At 44.4% G+C, this 19,014-nt stretch overlaps 1 protein-coding gene across 5 annotated transcripts in view; it reads left to right on the forward strand.

Annotated features, from left to right (window-relative positions):
- The first annotated feature begins 7,457 nt into the window (after positions 1–7,457).
- Positions 7,458–19,014, forward strand: part of Eepd1 (endonuclease/exonuclease/phosphatase family domain containing 1) — a 114,767-nt gene continuing 103,210 nt past the window's right edge. The window contains exons 1-3 of one of the 5 annotated variants that reach the window (XM_047562815.1): positions 7,458–7,786; positions 8,274–8,288; positions 8,388–9,338. In XM_047562815.1, the coding sequence (XP_047418771.1) occupies positions 8,461–9,338 (878 nt within the window). In that variant the 5' untranslated portion in view covers positions 7,458–7,786; positions 8,274–8,288; positions 8,388–8,460. Of the gene's footprint in view, positions 7,908–8,193; positions 8,212–8,273; positions 9,339–19,014 lie in introns of those variants that run through there. The other 4 variants (XM_047562814.1, XM_047562813.1, XM_047562812.1 and 1 more) reach the window with 4 other exon arrangements.

The following is a 19,014-nucleotide window of genomic DNA, read 5'->3' on the forward strand; positions in this document are numbered from 1 at the left end:
CCATTTGTTAACTGGAAAGTCATTGCCTGTACCTATATCCTGGAGTGTTCATCCTACATTTTCTTCTATGAATTGCATAGTTTCTGGTCTAATTCCTAGGTCTTTGATCTATTTTGAGTTGATTTTTTAAATTCTATATAGGGATGACCAGCATTTCCAGAACTATTTATAAAAAAGACTGTCTTTTCTCCAACATATGTTTTTGGCATATTTGTCAAGTATCAAATGTCTGCAGATGTGTGGGGTTGTCTCTGTGTTTTCTATTCTGTACCATTGGTCTATGTGCCTGTTTTTATGCCAGTACCATGCAATTTTTGTTACTATAGTTCTGTAGTATAATTTGAAGTTAGATATTGTGTATTGTGATGCCTCCAGCATTGCTTTTTTGACTTAGAATTACTTTGGCTATTCTGGGTCTTTTATTCTTCCAAATGAATTTTAGGACTTTTTTTTTTTCTAATTCTGTGAAGAAAGTCATTGGTATTTTGATGGGTATTGAATTGAACTGAATCTGTATATTCCTTTGGGTAATATGGCCACTTTTAACAATCTATAAGCATGGGAGGTCTTTCCATCTTCTCGTGTGTTCTTCAATTTCTTTCTTCATTTCTACAGTTTTCATTGAAGGGGTGTTTCACCTCCATGGTTAGGTTTATTTCCAGGTTTTTGTTTGTTTACTTGTTTGTTTTGGTTGTTGTGAATGGAATTATCTTCCTGATTTCATTCGCAGCAAATTCATTGCTGGTATACAGGAAAATTATTGAATTTTGTATGTTGATTTTGTAACCTGCCACCTTTTCTGAATTTATTTATTATATCTAGTAGTCTTCCCATGAAGTGTTTTGGATCCTCTAAGAACAGGATCATATCACCTGCAAACAGTGATAATTTGTCTTCTTCCTTTCCTATTTTTATTCCTTTTATTTCATTTTCTTGCCTAATTGCTCTGGCTAGAATTTCTAGCACATATTAAGTAGGAGTGGTAAGAATAGACATCCTTGTCTTATTCCAGATATTAAAGGAAAATGCTTTCAGTTTTTGCCCATTGATGATGAGGTTGACTTTGGATTTTTCATATATTGACTTTATGATGCCTCAACAGATTATTAATAAATAAAGTCCAACAATGTATGGAAAGAATTATACACCAAGACCTAGTGAGATTTATTCCCAAGTATGCAAGTTTGGTTCTAAATTTTTAAAAAATTAATGTAATCAATCAAATCAATAAACTAAAGGAGAAAAAAAAGAATTATTTTATCAGTAGACACATAAAAAGCATTTGACAAATTCCAACATATGTTCATGATAAAAACGCAGTAAATTAAGAATAGAGGGGAACTTCTCAACTTGGTGAAGGGTATTTACAAAAATTCCATAGGTAGTATTATACCTAAAGTTGAGAAACTAGAAGTTTTCCTGCTAAGACTAGGAACAAGGAAAAGAAGAACTGTCTCACCATATCCACTCAATGTTGTACTGGATGTCCTCGCTAATGCAATAAGACAGAAAAAAAAAAAAAAGGAAATATAAGGTATACAGATTGGAAAGGAGGCCCTGTTGTTGTTCAAAGATAACATAGTATTCTATGGGGAGCTTGGAAGGATTCATCTTCCCCCAGGTCCTATCCTGAAAGGGAACTCCCTGCATGCTGGGCATTTGGGACAGGACCAACAGAATTTGCCCCCTGTGTGACCCCAGGCTTTCCCTCCAGCCACATTAAGGGTTGGTGGGGCCAGTGGGAGGTTCTTCACTTTTCTCTGCAGACACTTGAGTTTCAGATCAGCCAGATAGAACCAGCATGAAGCTGAAAGCAGAGTGAAGATGTGAAAACTGAAGTAGTGGGCAGTGAGGACACAAGAAAGCATGTAGGAGGTCCATCTGCACTCCCTGCACCTTACATGGAACAGGAGGCCCTGAGCTTCAAGGAACTCCAGATGGTGTGGGTGAAGGGTCTGTGCTGGATGTAAACAGTTGGAACTGGGACTGAGCAGGAAGCATGCAATGCTATTCACACACAGTCCACCTGCCCAAGAGTGTCTCATAGAGTGGGAGTCAGAAATGTACAAACTATTAGGATTTTGTTCAAATTAAAAGGATACTCAGTGCCTCCAAGGCATTCAGAAGCATTGTCTCCAGGATAAGTGCTGAGCTGCAAGGCTAGACAGGAGCTCCCTTGTGAGACAAGAGGAGAGGCCCTGGGAACTTCAAGGACTGAGCCATTTCCTGAGACTCTCTGTACCCTGGCTCCTCTCTGTCTTATCCTCTGTGCCTGTGGGGCAGGGGAGACATGCTGAAAAAAAAAAAAGGACCATCATACACAAACATATATGTGCTATTTTATTGCATTTAAATGTGATGATCATTCTTCAGAAAACACACTCTGCTGCTTCAGCTCTCACAAAACAATCATCTACACACCTTTCAAGGGAAAGGTTCTGAATCCTTGAAAGTTGCCTTGTGACCTAATTAAAAAACCACACACATCCTTGAAGGAAAATCAAAGCCTGGTGACAAAGGGGACAAATGTCAATGAATGCAAACAGGGCTACCACAGGAGCTGTGGTGATGATTTTCTTGCTGGCAATCAGAGCTGAGGGCCACACCTGTGTGACAAACACCACTCAGATTGATCAGTCTGATGTGCAGAAGCTTCAAACAACCCCAGTGCTCTCTCCCATGGCCTGTGGGTAGCTGGGCTCAGTAGGAGGCTTCTCTGCACCTGTGGTCTCTGCTGGACTCACTCCTGTGGGTACAACCTGCTGGTGCTAGGCGGGGCTGGAAGGGCCCAGGGGCTTCTCTCTCAACTCTGAGGCCTTGGAGCTGCTGAGGGCTGGGCTGCCTTAGTTCTTCTCCTCATGGCCTCTCTTCACAAGAGAGGGGCAGGACCTTCCCTATTGCAGGACACTGGAGTTCCCCAATGGCAAGTGCTTGCCAAACCTCTGCTTGCCTTGTTCTTGCTAATGTCCCAGTGGCCAAAGCAGGTCCAGAGTCCATGTGGGAAGGGGCTGCACAGCAGGGGGAATGCTGGGAAGCCTGGCTCACTGTGGGCCCCAGGAACGGACTTGGAGAAGCTCATGTAAATTTCCTACTGGCGGGATTCACACTGAGCATCTGTACATAGGATTTCACAGCTAGCTACGTCCACTGTCCTTGTCAGGGTGTCTATCAGTGGTCATACTCTGACACCCTACACTATGACACCATTGAGGCAGGGTCTGATTGAAAATGTCCCAGAGCACCCCCAATGCCTGGAGTTTCATCAGTTTGGGAACACAGAGAATCTACTTTGGTGGAGAGGGACAGATCACCTGTTGAGGTCACACTGTGGAGCTGCTGCTTTGACACACTGATATCCGGGACAGTGTGCAGCTTGGCCAATGCACAAATGCTGGTGCCAAGGTCACTGTCAGCTTGGGAAAGTGGAGGTGGCCTCCCATGTCAGAGGGTTTGGAGGTTGGACATTATTTCCCTATTCAACCTTCAAATTTGATCCTAATCTTCACTTTTCAGGGAAGTTCCCTAAACTAAGTTACTTTTAATTCACAGTCATATCCTTTTCCTTTCCCTTTTATTTTAAATGGCATTGCTTTTTACCAATTCAATGTGTGCATTCCATCTTGCCAATCAGCTCTGGACTAGAAGAATCATAAATTTGCTCATCACAGTATCTCCAGGTCCTAGTACTATGGGGTTGAAATTGAAAATTAACAAGAGTTTTCCTTTCTTGGCTTCTACCTCTTTCCCCCAAATCCCCATTTACCTTTGAAACTGCTAAGAAGCAAAAGGCTAATGACCTTGGTCCTCTATGACCAGGCCCCAAGTAAGAACTGTGTTGTAAGGGGCAGAGGCCACTGCATGTGGCATTTGACTGGAATGATGTAAACCCTGGCCTTTGACATCCTCATCTAACTCAAATGTCAGCTTGAGAGCTGCCATCCTTGGCAAGTCAAATTAAACTAGCTTAAACCCCCCAATTACTTGCATATTGAAAATGCAACCAACTTCTCGATCTCAATGTGGCTTCTTGAAAGTCAGATGTTTTGCTAGGTCCTGTTACATTCTGATTTCTTTCTTGATTTTTCTGCCATCTTTTGTATTTTAGCTGTTCCTTCCTTACTGTACTCAATATACCCAGAGAGTTTGAGCTCCTTTACCTTATTTCTCCTAAATAGCACCCATTCAAGGCCAGTACCTTATTAAAGGCTCAGTGACCCTGTATGGGAGTGGGAATAGAGGAGTTATACAGAGAATAGCACAGCTAAACAGACTGTTAGTTATCATTAGTCTTGAAGTTCTTTAGGATCCCTTTCCCTGAACTCCCAACCCAACCTGGGGAATGTTCACTGCTCTTCTACCACCTGTCAACATGACTTCTCTTTGAGCCCCTTCACCCTCTTCAACCTCCTTGCTTCCATTCTGGCTCATCTCTTCACCTCTCCACCTCCAAAACAAATCCTTTTGTTTTTTTAGGTTCTAAGTAATCTCCTTTTAAATTATTTTTATTTTTTGAAGATTACCCCAAGTTTATTGAGACGGTTGAAGTACACTAAACTGCACATATTTAACATACGTAATTCTATCAGTTTTGACATATGCATACCCATGAAACTACCAGCTCTCAAAGAACACTTTCACCACCATCCCATTCTTGAGAGTTTCTTTGTGTCCTTTTAATCCATTTCTCTTTCCATCCCATCCCCAAGCAACCAGTGTCTAGGCTCTCTGTATAGACATTAGCATGCATTTTCTGGTATTTTTAATATGTAAAGCATACATTATGTTCTCTATGTTTGCCTGGTTTCTCTCACTTGGTAGATGATTTTGATATTCTTCAATGTTGTTGTTTGTATTAATAGTTTTCTGATTTTTATTACTGAGTAATAGTTCATTGTTTGATTATACTACAATTTATTTTTCATTCATTTACTGTATTAGTCTTTTTATGTTATTATAATGAAATACCAAAGAAAAAAGATTTATTTAACTCACAGTTCTGAAGGTTTAAGTCATGGCACCTACATGGGCTTATTTTAGGAGAAGTCCTGGCAGACAAGAACACATGGTGAGACAGGGAGAAATCATATCACAAGATTGGGAGGCAGAGCAAGAAGAGCCAACCTTGTTCTTTTAATAAACAAAACAAAACAAAACAAAACAAACAAACAAAAAACCCTTTCAGGTTAACCAACTCAGAGCCCTACAGAAACTACCTGCATTCACATGAATCCTTGGGGGACAAACTTAGACCATATTCAAGCCATGGTATCTTCTGATGGATTCGAGGTTTTTGATTTTTTGCTATAACAAATGAAGCTCCTATGAACATCCATGCATAAAACTTTGAGTTTCATGCTTTCTTGTCTCTTTGTTCAATACCTGTAAGTGTAATGGTTGGGTTGTGAGATTTGTGTACACTTAAACTTTTAAGAAATTGCTAAACTCATTTCCAAAGTGGTTGTACCTACTTACACTCCCACTGGCAATGTATGACAGTTTCATTTGCCTTGTGTGCTCTGTGCATTTGATATATTCTGTGCATTTAATATGACCAACATTAGATATGTTCATGTTAAAGTTAGTCATCTCAGGTGTGTGTGTATGTGGTGTGTATGTATGTGTGCATGTGTGTGTGTGTTTATATGTATATTTGATGCACCTCTGTTTAGTTACCTCTTGGCTTCATTTCTTTTTCCTGTTCTATTGCCCTCTGTTTTCTTTTTTCTTTCTTGACTTTATTTCTAACAAAGGGCAGCATGTGCTCAGATTTATGGAGATTAAAACCAGATTATTTCTGTTGTTCCAGGGAAATTATTAATATGTCCCCTCTTAATTTCCAAATGTCCTGGCTTAGATATTAAAATATATGGTTTCTCTTCTTTTGGATCAAGTGGCCATGCTCCAGGCTGTTCAACACAGGACCCATCAAGTCATTCTTTTCAGTGAAGATTATTCTTTCCTTTGAAAGGAGCTTTTCTGAAACTTTCTTTTTTCTCCCCATAACATCAGAATTTCCGGGGATAGTTACTGTAGTTTCCCAGTTGAATAGGAGGGTCTTGTGGGAGGTGAGGAGGGGCATTTTTTACATCTTCTGAAAATAGCTTGCTTGAGAATGAAGCCAACAGAAAAGAAAGTGGAGCCAGAGGTGGAGGGAGTCAGGTCTGACCTGAGGACTTTGAGCTGTGTGCAGCCCAGCTTGAGTTTAAGATCTATTCCTTAATTTATCCTCAGGAAACCAGGAAATCCCATCACTTACCCCCCTTTTTTAAATCTAAGCTAGTCTAACTTGGTTTCCTGTCATTTGCAGTTATTAGGGCCCTAATACCTCCAACAGGAGAAGGTGCCTCAGCATTTTGCCAAGCCTAGGTCGCCACTCATTTTAATCTTAAATACCTTCTGCCTGCCTTCGGTGAGTTACTCTTTCTTCTGACCTGACCCCTGGAATTCAGAGCAGAAGCAATGGGTCACACTGGTTGGGTAAGATCCATTTCTTCAGAGGACTCTAACCGTCTAGGGTCAAAGTATTCAATGGTATCACCACATGGTTTGTTTAATCGAATACTCTAGCTCCAGGTATCCATTCTAATGCAGCAGGTTCTTTAATCTTTAACTAAATTATCATTTTGCAATGTGATTCAAAAACAGTTGTGAATTTTGGGATGTAGCCTGCATTTCCTAGTAACATTTTCTTCCTTTTTAATGATTAGATTTAATACTTACGGAAACATACCCTTGTTTACTCAGAGCGCTAAATGTGCAAAGAAGGAACCCTACTTGTACGACCTATGTGAACATACAGAAGAGAGGGTGAGAGACCTCTTCTCGGAGCCCAGTGAGATGGCTGTGGCATTACTAGAAGAAGAACGTCTTTCTGAGCAGAACCAAGGTAATATGCTGGTGGAAGAAAAGGAGGCAAGTAGGGGTAGAAATTAAGATCCCCGAAACCTGGACCCTAAGGATGACTCAAAATGAGAGTGTCCTGGCCTTGATTCTCGTGCCCCAAAGGCGGACGAAAAGCAGCCGGGCAGGTGTCGCCTCCGATAACAGAAAACAGCCTTTACTCCGCACAACTAGCTCTTGGTCCGGAGTGGGAAGGAACCCTGGTACCGGAGTAGCAGAGAACCAGAAAGTCTTCCAGGGAGCTGCTCATGCCGCTGCGGCGTAGGCCCCGCCCTCCAGAACCTAAGTCCCGCCCCTGCGCCCCCCGAAGCTCGCCCCCGCGCGCCATGGCTCCGCCCCTGCGCGCTAGGTTCGCTCTTCGCCCCCTGGCGCTCTGGGCCGGTCCGGAGGCTCTATGGCTCCGCCTCTCGCACCCCAGGACCCCGCCCCCGCTCTCTTAGGTTCCGTCCCGCCCCCTCGCGCCCGCGCCCCGCCCCCACGTGCCCTCGGGAGTCCCGGGGGAGGAGTTGCCGCGCGGGAGGAGGCGTGGCTATGTCCGCGGAGGCGCGGGCGGCGCAGCTGGGACTTTGGCTTTGACACAGACCGCGAACGGCAGCTCTAGGACTGGGGGCTGGACGCGCTCTGTGGATCCCGCGCCCGTGTTGGGTGCAGACTTTTTGCCTGGATAAACGCAACCGTGGCGACGCCGCAAGTCCTGGTGCAGTAGCAAGTCTTGGTGCAGCCTCAGCGGCCGGATCTCGCCAACCCTACCGCCGCCTGCAAGCAGCCCTGCAGATCCTGCCTGCTCCGGGAGAGCGACGCTGAGAGTTTCTCCCGCAGAAAGACAGGGACGCGCGGACTGAGGCCCGGCCACTGCCCCGCACCCGTGTGGGCGCCAGGGCTGGAGGTAGGGACCCGCGCTGTCCCTGGCCGGTCTCAGGCTTCCGAGCCGCAGGTGGAAGAGACCAACCCCGCTCCCCGCTGCAGAGCGGCTGAGATATTGGGCTCGGGAACTGGAGGCAGTTCTGGTGAGGGTCCACAAACCCCTTCTCGGTGTCCGCACAGGCAAGCACAGAGTTCCTAAGTTGCAGGCGGCAGTTGAGTGTCAGGCGCGGAGTCAGCCCATGTGGGTCAGTCCCGGCTCTGCCAGAGTTGAAAGGCAAAGAGGTATGATGCCATGCAGATAGGGCTCAAGAAAAGTGACTTATAGCCTTTGGGACCCCAGTGTGACAAAACCCCCAGACGTCTCCCGAGGAAAATCCTCATGGGCGTGCGTTTTCAGTTCACCTGCAGCCACTGGCTTGGAACTCTGATTATGAACTCCCACACTAGGTAAGGAGTGCTAATAGCAGATTGTCTAACTCAGTCAATTCATGTGTTAATTTCTTTTCTAGGTGGTCAAGTGAAAGGTAATTTTGGACACTCTAGGAATGGAAGATTTGGCCTTTGTCTGCGGCAACCTCTTCAACCCCTAAATTCTGCACCTTTCCTTCTTTTGTGCTTATAAGGTCATCGGGACATCTTTCCTAGCCAGACTTCTGCAGTGGTGAGGCCTTCCTGGGGCCCTGATATTAGCTGGCCATGGGGAGTACCCTGGGCTGCCACCGCTCCATCCCCAGGGATCCCTCGGACCTGTCCCACAACCGGAAGTTCAGTGCAGCCTGCAACTTCAGCAACATCCTGGTGAATCAGGAGCGGCTGAACATCAACACTGCTACAGAGGAGGAACTGATGACCCTCCCTGGGGTGACACGTGCTGTGGCTAGAAGCATCGTGGAATACCGAGAATACATTGGTGGCTTCAAGAAGGTGGAGGACCTAGCACTGGTGAGTGGTGTGGGTGCCACAAAACTGGAGCAGGTCAAGTTTGAGATCTGTGTGAGCAGCAAGGGCAGCTCTGCGCAGCACTCTCCTAGCTCCCTGCGGAGGGACCTCCTGACTGAGCAGCAACCTCACCATCTAGCCACCACTGTGCCCCTCACACCACGTGTCAATATCAATACGGCCACCCCAGCTCAGCTCATGAGTGTGAGAGGCCTCACAGAGAAGATGGCCCTCAGTATTGTGGACTACCGCAGGGAACATGGCCCCTTTCGCAGTATTGAGGACCTGGTCAGGATGGATGGTATTAATGCTGCCTTCCTGGACAGGATACGACACCAGGTGTTTGCTGAGAGGTCCAGGCCCCCATCCACCCACACCAATGGGGGTCTGACCTTTACTGCCAAGCCTCACCCTAGCCCTACCTCACTGAGCCTGCAGAGTGAGGACTTGGACCTGCCACCAGGGGGGCCCACACAGATTATCTCTACCCGGCCCTCAGTAGAAGCATTTGGAGGCACAAGGGATGGGCGGCCTGTGCTGAGGCTGGCCACTTGGAACTTGCAGGGCTGCTCTGTGGAGAAGGCCAACAACCCTGGGGTTCGAGAGGTGGTATGCATGACGCTCCTGGAAAACAGGTGAGGACAGGAAACCATCAAGGGGGCCAGGGGTCCGGGTGTGCAGACAACTCTGACTGACCTCATCTGTGAGTGCAAATGAGTGAACTCTTGGAGATAGGGAGGGGGCAAAAGTATTTAATCAGTGTACTTGAGGCCCCCACCAATATTGTCACTTGAGGCTGAACTTTCTGTTCCAGAATTTTCTGAATACAGCTGTTGGGTTTGTGGCCCATGTCTTGAGTGTGGTACATTAGAAATGGATTCCTAATTTGCAATACTTGGAGGTTGTTAGCGGTACTGCCTTGGAGAAGGTCTGTGACTCACAAAAGGCTTCATAGGGTTTGTATTGAATCAGGCACTCAACCTTGGAAACTGGTACCCAGTTTTATATGTGAGAAAGAACTACTTGGATTTTTCTTTTTACTAATGGGAGGTAAACTCACATTCATCCCATTACATGCACCTCTGTGTGCACAAAATCATACCAAAGACCAGGTATTTGCTAACACATGTACACAGGCTATATTTTATCAAAATGCTGTGAATGAATCACTCTTCATTCATTCTCATTATTTAACCTAAAGATGGTTTTCAGTGTGTTACCTCTCTTGTTCCATTGCCAGAAAAGTCCAAACCGATGGGTGTGTGAATATTGGCCAGATTTCCCTGTTTGAACTGTAGAACAAACTCCTAGGATAGGCTGTTATCAGAGAGTGTTTACATCATTCACAACACTGCTCTCTGTAGGAGCTTCCGTTAACTCCCCATAAAACAAAACAATATATTGTGGTAGGAGCTCCTGCTGTTAGTACCAGTGTGTGCTATAATGTAATCAGTTTGGGGAAGGGAAGAAATATTTGTAATTGTCCCTTCCAGGTCAGAGACCCTCTGATTTGGTCTTGTGGAATCTTGCCTTGACACTCACCAGAGGTGAATGTTGGTGGCTACTCGCTGCCTTCTCTTGCACTGGTTGGTTGGTGAGGCTGGCGGCAGCATGGCAGTTTGGTGACATGAAGTGAGCTCTCAGCGGGAAATCACAGTGCATTGTGGCAGATCATCAGGACAAATTAGTGAGGAGAAAAACAGGTCACAGTGTTTCCCTGGCACCATCCCAGTGGGCACACTCTTGTCGCTGAGGAGAGAGGGACTGTGCACCAGGTCAGAGGACTGGACCGGAGGAGCCCTTGAGTGCTCTTCCTGCACTGCCATGGCCTGTTTGGCACCCTAGCACACTCCTTTTGCAAAATCATCTTGTGCACAGGGGAGAACTGGACTCAGCCCTGGCAGATACTTCTCATGAGTGGCTTGATAATAGTTTTTATTCACAGCACTATGGGTAGATGAATGGAAAATCGGGAGGGAAGGGAAAGTGAGGGAGACAACTGCCTAATTCCTGTGAGTTTTCTTAAGGCTCAGTATGGGGTGAAGAGCAGATGAACCAGGATCTGAAGTTGTTTGGTGGGAATGACAGCCTGGGCACCCCTTGCCCTTTTATTTAGTGGGTGTTTTCTCACGTGGGGCCCCTGAACCAGCATTATCAGCTACAAAATCGAACTCTGGATTTCTATATTCAACACCCCCTCCAGGTGTTTCTGATGAGTACTAGAGTTCAAGAACCCTTGTACTAGGAGTTGGGCACTTGCTGCCCCTCTGGGATTCCCTTTAAAGCCCCTCCCCCTGTACTGCCTTTTCTAGCAAGGCCAGTAATTTTTGTTCAGAACTTTCCAGATACTTTTTTCCCCCCTTTGATTGTTCTGATCATCCCTATAGTTATCCAATCCCATGATGTTCTTTCTGGCCAGGGTTTGAAGAGTTTATTCAACTTCTAGGACTTAAGAATGTGAATGGTGGGAAATAGGAGGGTATAATGGGCCACAGTGGTGCATGCCTGTAGTCCCAGCTACTCTGCAGTGTGGAGATGGGGCCCCTAGGAGATGCAGTGCTCACTGGGTGTGCGGGGTGGGGGCACTCGCATCTCTTGTCTGAGGTGGAGTTGATAAGGTTTGTTTTTGTTCCTCTCTTTTGAATTTCCTAAAGGGATGAGGACTTGTTGAAGACATTTAACTACTGTCTTCAAGCAAGAGTGCAGGAAAAGCTTACCCCAACCCAACACACCTGTGAGCAGTGGGAAGGGTGACCTCTACCTCCATTACCTTCGCATATGTGGCCACGTGTGTGTTGTCCTGTGGGTTCCTTTTACCTGGTCACAGTACATTCTGTATTCTGGACATCCTAGCACATTATTAATGTTGGTAAACATGAATAGGCCTAGGGCCTGATCTGCCCCAGAGCTGAGGTGGGTGCATTTGCCTGTGTGACTGTCCTGAGGCACTTAAAAACTGTCACAGAATGGATCTCATATCCTCAGAGCTGTGTGTTCATTCTGATTCACAGAAGTCTTTTACATTCCACTTATTCCCTTTATTAGTATGAGGAAACACATTTAGCATGAGCAAGAATGGAAACACATTTAGCATGAGCAAGGTAATTTTCTGAGTGATTCTTATTTTTATACATGTTCATATATAGTAGAAGAAATCCCTGCCTTCTGGGTATGACTTTGTATTTTCTAACAGCTTTCACCTTAATTTGATGTCCCTGTAACTCCAGGAAGTAATACTTGCTCTTTATTGATGATTCTCCATCTTTGGGTGAGGAAACCAAAACCCAAGAAGTTGAATGACTTGCCTCTGAGACACAGTTCAGTAGTGACTCACCTGGTACAAGAACTCAGGCCTTCTGACTTTAGACCTACACTCTTTGTATCTTCATCCTGCCTTGGTTAGTTATCTCCTTCTTTGCTGAATCAAGGGCACTTGCCAAATTGTATGTCAGCCACAGTTTCTTAAGTTATATTCATTAAAGCAGCCCTTGGGCAGGTTTGCAAAGGTATAACTGGCTCCTAATCTTTACTTTCTGCAAGTTTGCTTTTGTAGGTGCATTTTCTTAATGCTAAAGGGTCCCTGTATGGGAGTTAGAGTCCTTTCTTGACCTCAAATGCTGCTACTTTGGTGAATGGGCAAGTACAAGCTCCAAGGAACTGTGTTTTACATGTGAACCCTGGGGTAGGACAGCATAGAGCTAATTATAGTCACCAGGAACCTTGAGGGACACCATGCTAGTGGCACAGAACTGACAGGTTTCATCAGATTCTTTTGCCAAACCTCAGTCTTAGGCAATGTTCTTCCTTGTTCAGCAAGACTGATAGAAGAATGCTTCTGCTAAATATCCTTGCAAAATATGGTGACAGCCTATGTACAGAATGAAGATCATTTAATTTTTATTTATTTTTTGCTGAATAATCATACTATTTTGAAAAGCCCCTTTGGTTCCTGAAGGCATAAACCCTGGAGGAGCTGACGGATAATCTCCAAAGAAATAAGGAGATTTAACATCCAAGTTGCTTTTTTTCCCCACAGCCTGCATAGAAGGAAACTCCAGTGTCAGAGTTGTTAGCCTTATAATGGTTTAAATCTGATTTCTTGCTGTGTCTGCACTATGAAAGCACAAGGTGGATTAGGGCCTGGCAACATGCACTGATGATGAAAGAAGAGATTTTAGTTAATCAGACTTGATTGTGGAATCAATATAGACACAATTCATCTTGTCATTTGGTTCATTCATTGAAAAATATGTATCGAGTGCCTGCTATGCACATGTGTAAGCTAGATTCAGGGATCAGCTTGGCCTAGTTACTTAATACAAATAAGTAAAGGTAGATCTGTTTGCATGGCTCAGCATCAGAACAGTCTGGTAAACCCAGACTTTGGGGGGGCAAGTCACAGAACATGATTGACATCTGGTTGTATTTTTCCCAAATGAATAACAGACTCATCCTGGGGATCGAAGGGTATGTGGATACAGCCAGATAGAACATCTGGGGACAAAATGCACAGCCATCCTCCTAAAGTAGAAATTGTGAAATCCCTTTTGACAGCTCTGGAAACTGAGTCACAGAGAGATTAAATAGCATCTGTATGACATTCAGAAGTGTATATATTCGAGTCAGTATTTGAAGCCAGGGTATGTTGATGTCAAAGCCAAGACTGGGTGTGTCTTTTTCCCATACTCTGTGTCCTTCCATGTCCTGCCTCTGACCCTGGCCTGCCAATAGCCCGCCCACTGTTTCCTCCCTGTGTTGGGTCTTAGGCTGGACAGGTATCAGGGTCTTGGGTAAAGGAGGCTTCACCTAGATCCCTGGGACTGTTTCAGGCCCCTGGTGGCCTCTGCTCCCTTCCTGTTTTTGTTCCTCCAAAGGACAGGGCTTGTGGCCAGGCACAGAGCAAATCCAGAGGGTGTCAGGGCTTCTCCACCCAGTTCTCTGCTGTGAGTCTGCAACCTTGGGCCTGGCTCCAAGGTGGAGTTCCGGTATTCTGAGCCAAGGAGTTCTGGGTCATTTCCAGAGAGAAAGGTGGTCAGCAACAAGAACTGTGAATTCATAAGAGAAGAGAGTGTGAAGGGAAGTTCCCATGTGGGCACCATTTGGAGTTTTATTTCACTAAAGGGAAAAGAGTCACTTTTGTTTTTTGAGAAAGCTGGGCCCATTTGGGGTCTTATTTCAAGACAGTGGGTTTTGATAATGTTGATTCTCCCAGGAGATAGCCATTCTTGCCTGCCTTCATTCATTCAGAAGAGTGTTTGGAGCTTTCCTAGGTACCAGATTCTGGGTCAGCCTCTGGTAATAAGGTGGAGAACAAGATAAGACTGCTCTTAAGTTGGGAGACAAACAGGTTAGCACAGATCAACCACTCCAGGTTGGTGCTAATGCTGAGGGTGATGGAGGCAAGCTGAGGAGAAGCATTTGGATAGTTGAAGTCAAGGAAGACCTCAGCTGCTCTCTAATGGATGAGAAGGAGCTAGGCATAGAAAAGTTGGGGGAAAGAGTGCCCCATCGAGGAACCAGCTAGTGCAGAGGCCTGAGGGTGTTTGTTCTAGATAGAAGACCAGAGTTTCAAGAGTACCTCCAGATACAAGACCAGAGTTCCAAGATACCAGGCAAGGAAGGGTTACAGAGGGAGGTGGGGCCATATCAGGTGGGCCCTCCAAGGCTTTTATTTGAACTTCAGGAGGAGGCCACAGAGGTCGGAACCGGAGACCGGTGAAATTGCTTCTCACCAGGTTGTTTTGGCTGCTGGGGTCTGTAATGGTGAGTCCTGGGAGTTGAGTGAAGAGGCTTTTGGAGGATTCAGGGGAGTGACTGGGGAGATGGGGAAGTGGGTAGAGACAAAGTACCATAGAGGTGAAAACTGGAAACACTTGCCTGTGTTTGGGATAGTGTGAGGGTTAAGTGGGTGGCTTGCTGGAAATACTCTGAGATTCCTAGAAGACAGGCTCAGAGGCATTTAAGACATCCTGGGGCTGACTCACATACTTCTGCATTATGTCAACAAGACACAGCTTGCAGACCCCCCACCTCCAACCCCAGCCGGTGACTGCTATGCTCCACCTTGGAGACAGGTGTGGGGTCTTGAGTTCATAACAAGCGAAGTAAGAGGCCCTGGTCTGTGTGCTGAGCAGATGGTACATCTGACAAAAACATCTAAAAAGCCACATATGCTTTTTAGTGTCATCAGCAGCATATAGGCAAGGGCATGCTTGGGGATCTTATGTAAATTTTTTTTTGTTAGTACTAGAAATTGAACCCAGGGGTGCTTTACTGCTGAGCTACATCTCCTGACTTTTTCTTTGTTTTAAATTTTTTAAATTTAGAGACAGGATCTTCGTAAGTTGCCCCGACTGGGTCTTGAACTTGCCATCCTCCTGTTTTATGTAATTATTTTATTAGAAGGCATTTGCATCAATTCAATTCCTTACTGATTGAACACCTACTTTGTACTCTACCAGATGAGATCAGAGGTACAGGGAGAATCCCCTCCACCTTGTGGTCAGGGAACTCACAGTTTCCCAAGGCACACACTCCACAGGTACTGAACATGGTGATGCATAGGATAAGGGAGGAAGTGAATGTTGCTAAGGGGCCAGGAAGCACAGACACTGGGTACTAGTTTGTTTGGCTCTGCAGGTATACAGACACCTCAACCCCAGGGGAGGATGAGGAGAGAGAACACCAAGTCAGGTGTTTGGGAGTGGCTTGAGTTCTGAGAGGCAGGAGTGAGTGCAGGCCCTCCCCACTATACCCACATTCAGCTGAGAAGCAGGAGCTTGTAGGTTACAACTTACAGTACTCACACAAGAGCACAGAAGACTCCAAAATCAGGATATGAACACCTCACCCGTGAAGCAAAGCAGTTTATCTCAGAATTCCCTTATAACAACCTCTTCCTGTAGCAAATGCAATGATGTATTTCACTAAAATTTGATTTGCTCATCATAGACATCCTGTGTGTTGTAATGGACAGCAAGGTGGAAATTCCACATCCATGACACCTCGCAACAAGACATCCAGGAGATGCCACGAAAATGCTCTGCTCTCCCTGACAGGTTGCTGGTCCCCATCAAATACTTGGGATTCTTTGTAGCTCACTGACCCTATTCCTCATGACTGTGCACAGGCCTGGTTCCAATCACAGTTCTTAGGTGGTGATTTGATTGGCAGCTGTCAAACAGTTCTCTAGTGGCTAGGAGCCCTGTGGAGGTGTCCTCAGAGTAAACATGTCATTATAAAAAGAAGTCTGGAATCCTTCTCCCAAGCTCCTTGGTAAAGAAATCCTGGATTTGTTTTACTGGCTACAATTCTCCACTTAATGTTGATTTGTTGCTTGTTTCCACACCGGCCCTTGTTTCCTGAGGATTCTATTTTGGTTTAGCCATTACCTGATTAAGCCTTTAAGCTGGGCCTTCAATTGTTTTATCTAGAAGCTGCTGTGAGCTCCTGAAATGGAGTGATTTGCTGAGGAAACTTTGTTCCTGTGACCACATTTAAAGTCTCTTGCATTTGGCTATCCTAGGGATCTGCAATCTTGTTTGCTTACCACCAAAGTGGAAGGTCAAATTGGTACTTTGTCTTTCTCAGTTTCTGCTAAATAAAAATGTGGTGTCTTTTAAGGTAGCAATTGGTTGTGGGGAGGGTCTCAGGTGAATTGTTTAAAATATTGATCTAATATCCTATTTGAAGAAAATTTCTTCAGAATTTATTTTCCATTAAGCAAATTCAGTCTTAAATTTTAAAACAATTTTTAAATTTATTTACTTTTTAGCAGTCACGGTGTATTTGAATGAGGGAAAAAGTAAAAACTTGGGTGGCCTCAAAGGACCAGTGATTGACTTTCGGTCTTGGACTTTGGCTTTAGGTCTCTGGTGTTAGGTTGTCGACCTGGGCAGGTAGGCTCTGTGGCTTCAGGCCATGGTGTCATTTTACTGGTCAGTTTCTTTTTGACAAAGTGATGCCCAGTCATTTAAAATTGGAGGTCTCATTTGATTGATTGATTGATCGATTGGTACTAGGGATTGAACTCAGGGGCATTTGAATGCTGAGCCCCATCTCAGCCCTAGTTCGTATTTTATTTAGAGACAGGGTCTCACTGAGTTGCTTAGTGTCTTGCTTTTGCCAAGGCTGAATTTGAACTCACGATTCTCATATCTTAGGCTCCGGAGCCACTGGGATTACAGACGTGTACCACCGCACCTGGCTTGGAGGTCTAATTTTAAATAACAAAATACTTCATGTCCCACTCTCCCTGTGGGTGCTTGGGCATCTAGTATCCATTTGTTTGTACTAGTGAGTACCAACAACAAAAGAATAATAGTTAACACTGGTCATGGCTGTGACTGAGACCTGGGCTAAGCAGCTCAGCTGTGGCAGTGTCACTGTTCCTCCTTAACACAGAAGAAATGGCTCATGGAAGCTGAGGGACTTTACCCAGGCGGAGTCTGGACTGCAGTTCAAGCTGATAGTCTCCAAAGCTTGATGATGAAAAGCTTCTGAACCCAGAAGTGCTCTCTCTTCTGCATGTTTGCCTTTTACTCCTTACCCAACTTGCCCACTGGACTAGACATGTCTTAACCAACTTGGTGTGAGTTCCCTCAGTCATGGTTTTTCATGAGGATATTAATATATAACAATATCCTCAGGTGTGTGCGCTCTGGTGTGTGCTTCTTCAAAGTGGAACAAAGATATTTGCAAAGCAAACTGGGTGCAGGATACTGAATTTTTATGGCTTTCCAGTCTTACAGTTGTCTTGACCACACCTATTTTGACAGAAATTTCTTATACAACTTGCTTTTATAGACATTTTCCAAGAGTCATCTTCATCTTCTTAGGAACAACTTGTCTTCACAGGCTTCTAGTTTGTTGGCTGCTTCACATTTTAGTAAAGTATACAGCTGAATTCACAATTTGGGGACAGACACAGTTGACTTGGTGTAAGTACACAGTATCCCTGTGCATAGCTGGTCCATTCAGGAGTACTCAGTGTGTCCCTGGTGTCCCTCAGTAGGCTTTATAAAGAAAGAGGGTCCCTCGAAGAGAGGTTGCTTAGGTATACATCTGTTGTGTTTTTAAAACACTAGTACTTATGCCCAAATTTTTAATTTAGTTTAGAGTCAGTATTTGCTGTTATATGTATATTGCAGATCCCTGGCAGTAACTGCAGGTTGTCATTGACTCACTATTATGGTATCTAAAACATGGACTGAAAACAGTAACTTGGTTATAATGTCAAGAGTTCATGGGTACATTATCTCAATTTTTCCTAAAAAAAATCTCTTGTAGCTTTTAGAAGTAAAAAAGAGAAAGTAGTAATGAACTTTTATTTCAATTTAACACCTGTACTAGTATTTTCTTTAGTGACGTGGGTGGACTGCTTACAGAACCCATGAATAACTGTGAACTGGGAGGGATTTAAAGAGGGGGACTGTACTAGATAGTTGATAAGAAAGATTTTCGAGTTTTCAACTCCACATTTTTAAAAAAATATTCTGTATTGAATTTTAAAGTTTGATTTTTTTTTAACGCTAAAATACATGTTCATCCATGTGCAACTGCACAGAAACTGTATGTAGTACTACAGTATACATGTGCTGAACCCAGCTACAAGACTGTTAGGGGATGATTTGTAACCTGGTATTATGTTATTGTCGAGGCTTCCCATATTTATGATAAAAATGAGAGTAGTAGACTTTTGACTTAGAAAAAAAGAGTTGTTTTTAACCTTTCAAACTTTGGGGTAAATGTAATTGAAGAGCATCTGTGATTATAAGATGTGGTTTGAAATGTGCCAATTGTAACCACTTATCTATGAAAATCTGGAATTTCTTGTCATTGGTCAACCAAAGCAAGACACAGAAGTAAACTGAATGACAAGAGACAAGATGGCAAGATCATCCATAATCCCTCATTTCAAATTCAGTGTTTGTGGTCATCGTATTTTGATTGATTGATTCTGTTGGTAAAGGTTATATGCTTGGATGTATATCTTTTTTCCACATCATGAGTTCCTTCCAACCCTGAGGCTTTCTCCATTAATAGGGAAAATGACCACTATTTCTACCAAGTATTTTTGTATTCTGAGGAGGAGGTATTATCCCTATAGATAAGATGTATATTAATTTGCTGGGACTGCCATCAAAAGTATCACAGACTGGGTGAATTAAACTACAGAAATTTATTGTCTGACGATTCTGGAGGCTGGAAGTCCAAGGTGAAGTTGTCAGCAGGGGTGGTGGTGTTCTGAGGCCATTTTCCCGACTGGTAGATGACTGTCATCTACCTGTGTCTTCATGTGGTCTTTACGTG

The sequence above is a fragment of the Sciurus carolinensis genome, chromosome 8 (genome assembly GCF_902686445.1).
Source record: "Sciurus carolinensis chromosome 8, mSciCar1.2, whole genome shotgun sequence".
In the NCBI taxonomy this organism is placed as follows: Eukaryota; Metazoa; Chordata; class Mammalia; order Rodentia; family Sciuridae; genus Sciurus; species Sciurus carolinensis.